This window comes from Lontra canadensis, unplaced genomic scaffold (genome assembly GCF_010015895.1).
Source record: "Lontra canadensis isolate GAN:19392208 unplaced genomic scaffold, GSC_riverotter_1.0 scaffold35, whole genome shotgun sequence".
Classification (NCBI taxonomy): Eukaryota; Metazoa; Chordata; class Mammalia; order Carnivora; family Mustelidae; genus Lontra; species Lontra canadensis.
The window spans coordinates 4,326,741-4,339,006 of NW_022631029.1; the positions used below are offsets into that span (position 1 = coordinate 4,326,741).

The 12,266-nt window shown below is 42.8% G+C and overlaps 1 protein-coding gene across 2 annotated transcripts in view; it reads left to right on the forward strand.

Moving 5' to 3' along the window:
• KIF15 (kinesin family member 15) overlaps positions 1 to 12,266 on the forward strand; it is a 68,411-nt gene that overhangs the window by 19,650 nt on the left and 36,495 nt on the right. For both annotated transcript variants that reach the window (XM_032867812.1, XM_032867813.1), the window contains 6 exons: positions 1,819 to 1,916; positions 3,221 to 3,400; positions 6,146 to 6,355; positions 8,386 to 8,511; positions 8,676 to 8,798; positions 11,477 to 11,600. In XM_032867812.1, coding sequence (XP_032723703.1) covers positions 1,819 to 1,916; positions 3,221 to 3,400; positions 6,146 to 6,355; positions 8,386 to 8,511; positions 8,676 to 8,798; positions 11,477 to 11,600 — 861 coding nt within the window. The remainder of the gene's footprint in view (positions 1 to 1,818; positions 1,917 to 3,220; positions 3,401 to 6,145; positions 6,356 to 8,385; positions 8,512 to 8,675; positions 8,799 to 11,476; positions 11,601 to 12,266) is intronic.

Sequence of the window (12,266 nt, forward strand, 5' to 3'; positions counted from 1 at the left end):
AGCCATTCTGGAGTATGCATAGTGTTATCTCATTGTGTTTTTGTTTGCAGTTCCCTGATGTCTGCAGACAGCTAAATACCTTTAGCATGTTTATTGGACATTTGAACAGCCTCTCTGTAAAATGCCCATTTCAGCTTTTTTCCCATTTAAAAAATTAGCTTGTCTTTTTCCTACTCATTTTTGGGGATTTTTGTAAAATAGAGAGGTTAGTCCTCTGTCTACAATATAGGTAGCAGATTTTCTCTAGGTTTCTCATTTGTCTTTGCAGTTAGGGTTTTTTCCTTTGGTCAAGTTTTTTATTTTCTTGTGGTTGAATTTTGGTTGTGGGTTTTTTTGTTGGTTTTTTATTTTTATTATTTTTTTTTTAATGGTTTCTGAACTGTGAGTTGTAGTAAGAAAGAGAATTACTGAGTGAAATGAAAAGGAACCGTGAGACCCTCTGGGAGAAGCACCTTTCAGACATTAGGCTCTGAGTTGGAAGCATGTTCAAAAGTGTTCATAGAGAACACCTGGGTGGCTCAGTGGGTTAAAGCCTCTGCCTTCGGCTCAGGTCATGATCTCAGGGTCCCGGGATCAAGCCCCGCATCAGGCTCCCTGCTCAGCATGGAGACTGCTTCCCCTTCTCTCTGCCTGCCTCTCTGCCTGCTTGTGATCTCTGTCTGTCAAATAAATAAAATCTTAAAAAAAAAAAAAAAAGTGTTCATAGAACAGCTGGAAGACCTGTGGGGCTAGAGGGGAGTTTTCCAGAATAAGGGGCTAGCAGGGATGGAAGTTGGAGTTGTACCCTGAGGCCAAGTCATGTAGGACATGGCGATGATTTACGATTTTGTTGAGTGGGATGTGACGTCATTGGAAGGTTTTTTTTAAAAAAACTACGTGATCTGATGTATAATTAAAAAGATTTCTGAGGCAGATGAATGGACTAGACTAGAAGGGGCTAGAGTGGAAGCTAAGGAGCTAAGGCATAGAAGAGGCAGGTGGTGATGAGGGTAACTAAAGAATATATTGATTTTCTTTGTTTATTATTTAACAGGAAAGTGTTATAAAATTATCTGCACACATATTATTTGTCCTTTTTGATTACTTACTTGTCTTTTTCTACCTCCTATATGTTTGTGTGTATATATACACATACACACACACACGGTACAGTTTACAAGGGCCATTTATTTTTTTGAAAGCTTTATTTTAGAGAGAGTGCAGGGGTGAGGGGTGTGGGCAGAGGGAGAGAATCTCGAGCAGCCTCACCACTGAGCGGCTGGGCTCTGTCTCAAGAGCCTGAGATCATGACCTGAGCTGAAACCAAGAGTTGGATGCTTACCTGACTGCATCACCAGGTGCCCCTACAAGGGCCATTTAAAATATCCCAGGTTGGGAGCGCCCAGGTGGCTCACTGGGTTAAGCCTCTGCCTTCAGCTCAGGTCATGATCTCAGGGTGCTGGGATCGAATCCTGCATCGGGTTCTCTGCTCGGCGGGGAGCCTGCTTCCCCCTTTCTCTCTGCCTGCCTCTCTGCCTACTTGTGATCTCCCTCTCTCTGTCAAATAAATAAATAAAATATTTTAAAAAAATATTCTGGGTTATAGCAACCAAGACAGTGTTAGTGGCTATCATGGGCCCTTCCTTCAGGCCCATTGATGGGCAAGTACTATTCAGTCTCTCAAACTAAAATTTAACTTGTGTGGGGCACAAAGAAGGAACTGATTATACAGTGTGTCATCTTATTTCTGTATAAATTTCCTTTCAGTATTGTCATTTTGAAGGACTACTGTAGAATAAAGATGAATAGCTACTTATGTATTTTTTTACATTTCTTTAGGACCATCTGAATCTGATCATTTTTCTCATAACCTGAGAGGAGTAATCCCACGAAGTTTCGAATATTTGTTTTCCTTAATTGATCGTGAAAAAGAGAAGGTAAAACTTGTAAAAATAAAGTGGTTCTATGAAATTCTGGTTTCAAGCAGTTAGCTACTAATAATTAGCTCATAACACATGGAGGGTCAGAGGTGGTACTCTACAATGTGGATAAGCTAGTGTGGCATAGAAAAATCTCTCAGTTCTTAAGAAAAAATGAAGGATTCTGAGTTTTTAATTTTCTAAAAATTTTTGGTTTCTAAGCCATGCATCCTCCGTGAACTCAGAATAAAAGAAAGAAAAATGTACTGCTTTTTAGGCTCTCAGGTTTTTGCAAGAGCAAAAGTGTAAAGAAAATCTTAACTGAGGAAAACAGATTTATTAAGCCCCATCACCTCCCTGCACATAGGCTCACAGTTGAACGCAGGTGTCTCTAGACCCTCAGTATGCCCTGGAGCGATGGACCCATCCTTGACTCCTTTGTGGCACCTTCTCCCACCTGATCATAATTTAGTTTTCATACGTGGTGTGATTCCATCATCCTGGTGAAGTGAGCTTCTCTCTTCCACTGGCTCTCAGGGTGGGCATTTCTCATGATTGTGCTTCTTTAGCTTGATGAATTCCATGTTTAGGAGCCCTTAGTGGAACATTTTCTATTGCATGCATACCAAGGAGGCGGATGCACAACATTGGCTTACCATTTGTTCCTTTGCAGAAATGATCCCTAACCTTTACAGTTAGCCCTGTACCTTGGGTGCCAGTGAAAGAACTTTAGCGCTCCACATTCCGGTGGTTAAAAATCCTAGAGAGAGGCTTTTGAGATCACTTATTTTCAGTCTTTTCAAGAATGTAACACTTGATGGAAATAAAACTTTCTGAGTAAGTTCAGTATATGATAGATAAAAAAGGACTTGCTCTTTCTCATCACAAGGAAAAAAATTTGTAACTGTACAGTGATGGATTTAACTAGATTCACTGTGGTGATTTTTTTCTCAACTGATATAAATTCTGAATTAATATGTTGCACCCCTGAAGCTAACATGTTGTTTATGTCAGTGATCCCTCAGTTTAAGAAGGTGGAATTGCCCATCTGGACTGCTCAAGTCCCACCTCCCTGTCTTGCTTCTGAGTCACTTCTGGAGACATAGGCCTCCTGGGATCACAGTTTGATGCTGCCTGAAGATGTCACGATATGTTAAAACTAGTTACCTAGATTTATAACTGGCTTTTATATACCTTGTGTCGTGTAAAGGATAGCATGGCAGGAAATGTAGGCCTTGCGAAGCATGAGAGAGGGTGATGCTCATGAAGGATAGGGATGAACTCAGGAAAAGAAAATGTCTAAATGAGGCTTCGCTTTCCAGGCTGGAGCTGGGAAGAGTTTCCTCTGTAAGTGCTCCTTTATTGAAATCTACAACGAGCAGATCTACGACCTACTAGACTCTGCCTCAGCCGGACTGTACTTAAGGGAGCACATCAAGAAGGGAGTCTTCGTTGTTGGTGCCGTGGAACAGGTGGTGACCTCGGCTGCTGAAGCCTATCAGGTACCCGACACCTTGAGCACTTTGATCCTTAGGCAACATTGCATGCTGTGAAAAGCACTTTAATCTCAATAAAAGCAAGAATTGAGCTACTAAAAATCCGTAAAGGCGTGACACAGAATGTTCATGAGAAGAAAAAAGAATATGACTGTTGCAGATCTACCCTTAGTTAGAATAGGACTTTGAGCCACTTGATTTTGTATGATTTTGGCGCTGTTCGCTCCAGTCAGACACCCTGCAGGGCCCACGGGGACAGTTTGTTAGTGTCGTATTTCTCCAGTGTTTCTCCCTGGGAGCTGCCCCTTTGAGGAGCTTCTGGGATTGCTGCTTTTTAAACCAATGGGCTGTTCTCTTCCCTTTATTTTCTACCCTTGTTTACTTGTTAGGTGTCAAAAGCCAATGTCTTTGGAGCACTTGGCTCAGGGCAAATAAACCTTTTTTTTTTTTTTTTTTTTTTTAAGATTTTATTTACTTATTTGACAGACAGAGATCACAAGTAGGCAGAGAGGCAGGCAGAGAGAGAGAGGAGGAAGCAGGCTCCCTGCTAAGCAGAGAGCCTGATGCGGGGCTCGATCCCAGGACCCTGGGATCATAACCTGAGCGGAAGGCAGAGGCTTTAACCCACTGAGCCACCCAGGTGCTCAGGGCAAATAAACCTCTTGACAGGAATTTACAAAATATGGCATTTTTATGGCATCTGATCTGGCCAGTTGATTTTAAACGATTTTTTATCGTGTGATATTTGACACATACGAAATACTACTACATGCATAGAAGTTACTAGCTTAATGTTAAAATGAACTCAGAGGACCTTAAGAATTCAAGACGCAGATATCATCAATACTATCCTGTCTACATGTGTGCCCCTCCCTACCTCATGTCGCTGGCTCCTCCCTAAAAATCAACACTGTGCTAAATGTCACGATCATTTCCTTCCACTTTTTTTTTTTTTTTAAGATTTTATTTATTTACTTGAGAGAGAGAGAGAGACAGTGAGAGGGAGCATGAGAGGGGAGAAGGTCAGATGGAGAAGCAGACTCCCTGCTGAACAGGGAGCCCAATGTGGGATGTGGGACTCAATCCCTGGACTCTGGGATCATGACCCCGAGCCAAAGGCAGTGGCCCAACCAACTGAGCCACCCAGGTGCCCTCCTTCCACTTTTAAATCACCTACGTACATATTTCTGAAAATGTTGGTTTTGCCTGTTTTTGGGTTTTAATAAATCGTGTGTATTTAGCTTTCTGTAACTTTTTTAAACTCAACGTTTATGAAATTTGTCTATGTCGTATATCACTTATCTTCACTGCTGTATAGTTCATTGTATGAATACTTGTGTGTCCGTGTTGGGTGTGTGTGTGTATATGTATCACAGTTCAGTAATTTATTCTTCGATCTTCAAACAAGTCTCCTGATTCAAACTTTTTAAACTGTGACTCTCATAGTAAGCAATAGGTTTTACCTGTGACCCAGTGTGTGTGTGTGTGTGTGTGTGTGTGTTTGTGTATATATACATACCAAAAAAAATTATGTTGAGATTTTGGTTGGAATTCCATTGCAGTTTTGGCTAAAATCAACAGTAAAAATTCTGTATTAGAGCCATGCATGCATTTTATAAACTCTTCTTAGGTCAGAAGTTTTGGGAAGTTTTTTGTTTCTAGAAAATTTCAGTTTCCTCTCAGTTTTCAAATATATTGACATAAAGCTGTTCTCAGTATTCTCATTTTTAAAATACTTTGCTGTATTTCGTTTTCTTTTTTTACATAGTTGATATTGTTTACGTGGCTTTGCTCTTTTAATGTTTTCTTTCTTTTTCCTTGGGTTCATCCTGCTGTCCTTGTTCCAACTAATTAAGCTGGGTGCTTAGGTTAGGAGGCCCTTTCTTTTGTGGTGGAAGTGTTTAATGCTATTAAATGTTAAATGTTACTACTTATTATTGCTTAAACTTCACACACAAGTTTTATAAAGCTTTTTTTTTTTTAAATTTTATTTACTTATTTGACAGAGAGAGAGAGATCACAAGTAGGCAGAGAGGCAGGCAGGGGGGGTGGGAAGCAGGCTCCCTGCTGAGCAGAGAGCCCAATGTAAGGCTCGATCCCAGGACCCTGAGATCATGACCCGAGGCAAAGGCAGAGTCTTAACCCACTGAGCCACTCAGGTGTCCCCACACACAAGTTTTGGTTTTTTTAAAGATTTATTTATTTGACAGACAGATCACAAGTAGGCAGAGAGGCAGGCAGAGAGAGAGAGAGGAGGAAGCAGGCTCTCTGCGGAGCAGACAGCCCGATGCGGGGCTCGATCCCAGGACACTGGGATCATGACCTCAGCCGAAGGCAGAGGCTTTAACCCACTGAGCCACCCAGGCGCACCCCCACACACAAGTTTTAATATCTTAATGGTCTTATGGATCTAAGTATTTTTCTATTATAATTTTATTTTTTGACCCATGAATCGCTTAGAAATGTGACTTGAAATTCCAAATTTATGGTAATTTAAAATTTATTTATCATGTTAACTCTTAATTGCCACGGGATCAGAGAATATGGTCTTACATGATGCTTTGAAATTTATTGAGAAATGATTTATGAATTAATACAGTGACCAGTTTTGATAGTTTGTGCATGAGAAGAATATATATCCTTGGGTACGGGGTTTTACACTTTTACTAATGTTTTTGTCTGTATACTCTGTCAGTATGAAAATGGCTGTTGTGTCACTTATAAGTTGTGGCAATTTTCCCTTTTGCGTAGGTGCTGTCTGGAGGTTGGAGAAACAGACGTGTGGCATCGACGTCAATGAATAGAGAATCTTCTCGGTCTCATGCAGTTTTTACAATTACAATAGAGTCAATGGAGAAAAGCAATGAGACTGTGAATATACGGACCTCCCTACTCAATCTGGTGGACTTAGCAGGATCTGAAAGGCAAAAAGACACCCATGCAGAAGGGATGAGGTTAAAGGTAATAGTGGAGTTAGGATCTTCAACTTGTGTGTGAATTAATTACTAGAAGTCAGTACCAACGTGAGTGTGTGGAGGTTACAAAGGAATCAGAATGTGCTCCCATTCTAAAGATGCGGAAATTGTTGTTGTGGGGTAGGGACATTAAACATACGTGGGCTAGAACAAGTCTGTCGGTAGCCAGAGTACTTGAATTCATGCCAGAAAGGATGGCAGTACAAATATCAGCCAGGGTCAGATGAAGAAGGGACTGGACTGCTTGGGGTAAGCATAGAAAAGAAGGAGTTCTTGAGTTGGGTTCTCCAAGGGGGCAGGATTTGGATTGGGAGAGAACAGGGAATACATGCCCAGCAGGGGGACACCTCAAGGGTCATTATGGATGCAGAGGGAGTATGGCATTTGGAATTTCAGCACAGATCAATGAATGGGTTGGATCCTAGGTGCAAGCAGGCCCAGATCACCGAGGACTGGGAGGGCCAGGCCAGGTTTGCATTCAGTTCTCCACACGCTGGGAAACACTGAAAAGTTTTGAGTGATTTCATGCAAAAGTCCGTTTTATAGAAGCTTAGCCATCTGGCCCACCACTACCAGACTAATGAGGGGAGGGTCTGGAGAGAAAGGAGGGCAGCTAAGGGGCTTAATATTTCAGGGGGAGGGCTAAGGGGCTTAATATTTCAGCCAGTCCTAGGCTGAGGGATTGGCAGTGGGACCTGAGGTTCTCCGGATACATTTTACTGCTCTGTATATGTGTGTGGTGATCTGTTTTGTCAGTAAAGGGCGTGGATGCTGTAGGTGAAGGTGTATGAGGGCTGGGGGGGAGAGTCAGAAATGGTGAAGGACCGTCTACTGTTTGCATTGAAAGTGAGGATCTGAGCTTCCTGAGCTCTCAGGCAGTTTCAGGTGAACTTAGGCTCATGTTTCTATGGAGACATGTAGCGAAGAGAAATAGCCAGTTTTTACAATATGACATATGCTGGGCTTGTTTCAAGCGCTTCATGTGTATTAACTTATTTAATCTTCCCAGCATCTCTGGGAAGTAGGTACTGTGATCCTTTCCGTTTTGGAGAAACGGGAGTGAATTGTCTGGGGGCTCACAGCTAGGAGTAGATCGGAATTCAAGCAGAAGTAGCCCAGCTCACCGGCAGTGCTGTCAATACCTTTCTGATTTACTGACTGCTAAAACAGCTGCACTTGAACTCCATGCATCTTGCTTGAGAATACGCACATTCTCTCTTCTGTACTCCTACCACTGCAGACCCAGTTATTGAAGTATGACTACAATAAAAATCCAGGGTAGCATATTCAACCCCAACATTTTGCCCTCCCCAAACCACTTTTTTTTTTTTTTTTAAGATTTTATTTATTTATTTGACAGAGATCACAAGTAGAGAGAGAGGAAGGGAAGCAGGCTTCCTGCTGAGCAGAGAGCCCAATGCGGGGCTTGATCCCAGGACTCTGGGATCATGACCTGAGCCAAAGGCAGAGGCTTAACCCACTGAGCCACCAGGCGTCCCCCAAACCACCTTTTAAAAGGGTCTTATTATACTTTACAAAATTAGACTGAATAATCTCTCTGATAAGTTCATAAGTGACTTTGTGGGATGTGGAGTGGGTTATTATCACACTATTTTAATGTAGCAAACGTTTTAACATAAAAGGATTGAAAAATATGCCTATTAATGTACTACTGCCGCCTTTTTTCTCTGTTCTTTCCCAGCTTTTATCCCTACCTATAGGTCAATTTAAAACTCTTAGAATCATGAGGTGGCTTTTTTTTTCTTTACATAATTTCTGTGTTTGTCTTTGAATATGAAAATTGCAGAGTGGGTCAAATAGGAAAAGGTTAGGGAGTAGTTGAGGACATCTGGTGGAAAGTCAGTTATCCTTAGTAATATTGTCCGTGACCGAAAAAAAAAAGGTAATATTGTCCATGACTTGATGTTCCATTCAAAATTCACTGCTAGGCATATTTTAATTCAAAATACTAAAATGAAACCAGTGCATCTCGATTTTTATTCTTTTCCCCCTTAGGAGGCAGGTAACATAAACCGGTCATTAAGCTGCTTGGGCCAAGTGATTACTGCTCTTGTCGACGTAGGTAATGGGAAACAGAGGCACGTTTGCTACAGAGACTCCAAACTTACCTTCTTACTTCGGGTAAAGTAGACCATTGGCTTCCTGGGCCCTTTTTTGAGTTATGCTCACTGTGGTTGACAGTCGTACTCTCTCAGCCTTAGTGGTAAGAATATCCATTTTCTTTGCTTAACAAAGTTCTTATGGTTTCTTCCCTGAAAATGTGTACCATTCATATCATTAAACAGGATTCCCTTGGAGGCAACGCCAAAACAGCCATAATCGCAAATGTTCATCCTGGATCCAGGTGTTTTGGGGAAACCCTGTCAACACTTAATTTTGCTCAGAGAGCCAAGCTGATTAAAAATAAGGTAAAATACTGAGTATAATTAAGTAAATTAGAAAAATACTTAAGCTTGTAATTGCCCTAATATAAACACTAACTTCTATTTATTTCTCTTTGAAAGCTTAATTCTAAGCAATATTTGTTTCATCTTTCCTAACTTTCTGTATTGCTCAGGGAATTTGAGATCTAGATTAGGTCTTATGGTTGGTATGGTTTGGCTTGATTTTTCTTAAAGGAAGGCAGAGTTTTTCCTTTCTAACTGGGATGGAGACTAAATTTATTTACCCAAACCATTGCTAACAGAGGGGTGTGTGGGGGGTGTGTGTGTGTGTGTGTGTGTGTCAGTCAGTGTGTGCTGGGGCTTCACTATGAAGACAGTTTGATGTTGACAAGCTTTGCCTTTTACGTTATTTGTACCTGCAAGGATTTCCCCATTTTTCTTTCTTTCTTTTTTTTTTTTTTTAAGATTTTTATTTCTTTGACAGACAGAGATCACAAGTAGGCAGAGAGGCCGGCAGAGAGAGGGGGTGGGAGAAGCAGGCTCCCTGCTGAGTAGAGAGCTGATGCGGGGCTTGATCCCAGGACCCTGAGATCATGACCTGAGCTGAAGGCAGAGGCTTTAACTCAAGGAGCCACCCAGGCGCCCCTCCCCATTTTTCTTGTATATAAGAAGCTTCCTTGATATTTGTGTACACCAGTGGTCAAAGAAGCTTTTCTGTAAAGGTAAATATTTGAGGCTTCTTGGATAGCATCTGTCCCAGCTACTCAGCTCTGCCTTGGTGGTGAGAAAGCAGCTGTCAGCAGAACGCAAACATAAGGCATGGCTGTGTTCTAGTGCAGCTCTACTTACAAAAACAGATGGCAGATGTATTTGGCCCATGAGCAAGCAGCTCTTTAACAGCCCCTGGTGCAGGGTCCCCCACTTCTTTTGGAAAGGCTGGAGGCCCCTTTGGTTCTAGACAAAAGAACCACAGTGCCATGAATTGGCAGATTAATTTCCTCTTTCTTTCAAAGGAGTAGTTGGTCATTTCTGTCCCCCAAGTAGACTCCGTGATCATCCTAGCGTGTAAAAGTAAAGAGGTCCATGTTGCCTCTTCTCCTGGATAAGTCAGAAGAGTATAGGTCTAGTTGTTGATTTATTTTATTGGATTATGACTCTGTAGTGGGGTATTCATAATACAAGAAGGAAAAATCACTAGGGCTTCCTGACCCTGTCTCTTGGGGCTTACTAAGAGTTTTTGGAGAGTGGAGAACAGCAGGGATAATTAGGATTATGATGTCACTGATGGGGCAGTGATGTCAGAATGTACAGGGAGTGCCTTGAAATGAGACTGGCGGTAAGCATCAGAAGCAACTAGAAATGGCTGCTGAATACATCAAGCGGTAAAACCAGGAGGAGCCTGAGTACTAATTATTAGCAATGGTAAGTCCTATTCTGCAGCCTGCCGGTGGGAAGTGACTAGGATATCGGGGACTCATTTAAGGATGTGCTGTTTAGATTTTTCCCAGTGGGCAGACCTGGCTTAAGACAAGAACACGGGGACCTCGGGACTGTGTCAGAAAGTTTTCCTCCCTTTTTAGGATATTGGGTATTTCACAGCTGGGTCCCTTTGAGCTGATGGGTAGTTAAACTGTTAGCTCTTATTATCACCCTGTAGGTTTTATGGGCCTTTTTGAACCTCTTAGAAGCTGTCTTAACGAGGGGTGCCTGGGTGGCTCAGTTGGTTAAGCATTTACCTTCCGCTCAGGTGGTGATCCCAGGGTCCTGGGATTGAGTCCCGCATCTCCTTCTACCTGCAGCTCCCCCTGCTGGTACACTCACACGTGTGCACGCGCACGGGCTTTCTCTCAAATAAATAAAATCTTTAATAAAAAAAAAAAAGTTATGGGGTGCCTGGGTGGCTCAGTGGGTTAAGCCTCTGCCTTTGGCCCAGGTCATGATCTCAGGGTCCTGGGATTGAGCCCCGCATCAGGCTCTGCTTAGCGGGGAGGCTGCTTCCCCCGGTCTCTCTGCCTGCCTCTCTACCTACTTGTGATCTCTGTCAAATAAATAAATAAAATCTTAAAAAAAAAAAAAGTTATCTTAAAGAAGTCATTCCTTTAAGTTAATTTTTTCAAGAAACATTTCTTTAAAATAACATTTAGTGTGGTAATAAAACAGAAATAGAGCTGTCCACCAACTCCTCTCTTCAGGAGGGCTATTAGGAAATACAGGGGTGGATTCTTTGGAGAAGGGGGTTTCTGCTAAGCTGATGGAGCTCAGGCCAGCTCTGCTGTTCATCGTCCCCTTAGAGTGGGCCAAGACAGAGGGGAGGGGATGCTCCTTCCAGAGGGGAAGAGCTGTTTGCTCTTCTCCATGGGGTTGGGGCTATCCCAAGAAGAAGGCAGTGTTAAGCGCACACACCCAGATCCCTGGGTGGCCCAGCCCAAGAGGGTGGACCCCTAAGTGGGAGCATCCAGGAGGGGTGGCTAAGGGGGAGAGCCCGTGGCTGTAGGTATGAGGCAAAGGGAAGGGAGGCTTCCTCCCCTCTCTAGCACACTGTGATTCTAGGGGCCTTGCGACTGTTTGTGGGATGGGAGTGCAGTTTTGTTTGGTGTTTGTCACTCTAGGTCTTATACCAAATAGATCCTATAACAAATAGAAACACAAGATTGTATGACTCAAGTATTCTTTTAATGCTTTTTAAAAAAATTCCTGAACAGGCAGTGGTAAATGAAGACACCCAAGGAAATGTGAGCCAGCTCCAGGCTGAGGTGAAGAGGCTCAAAGATCAGCTGGCCCAGTTTACTTCAGGGCAGCTACTACCGGAAGGCTTTCTGACCAAAGGTGAGACGAACACAGCGTCCTTCATCCTGAGGAAGACCACCTGCGGATATTAGTTTGAGAACCCTCTGATGACAGGCACAGAACAGTAAAGCTATCCCCATTTTTGAACAAGTGTATTTGTTTTACCCACGTGGAAACCGGTACGGGCGTCTCTCAGGGATTCTACAGGTTCGGTACCAGACCGTTGCGGTAAAGCCAATACTGCAGTAAAGCCAATCAGTAAATAAAACTTAGGTTTGCACTATACTGTAGTATATTGTGTGCGGTAGCGTTATGTCTAAAAACACAATGTACATACATAATTTAAAAATACTCAGTTGCTGAAAAATGGTTGCCACCATCTGAGCCTTCAGCAGCTGTAACCTCTCTGCTGCCGGAGGGTCTTGCTTACACGATGACGGCTGCTGACTGATGAGGCCGGTGGCTGCTGCAGGCTGGGGCGGCTGTAGCAATTTCTTAAAATAAGACAACAGTGAAGTTTGCTGCATCGGTTGCCCCCTTCTTTCGCGAATGATTCCTCTGTAGCATGAAATGCTGTTTGATAGCACCTTACCCACCGCAGGACTTCTCTCGGAATGGGAGTCGGTCCTCTCAAGCCCTGCTGCCCTGTCAGCTCAGTTCATGTGACGCCCTAAACCCTTTGTGGTCACCTCAGCAGTCTTCACA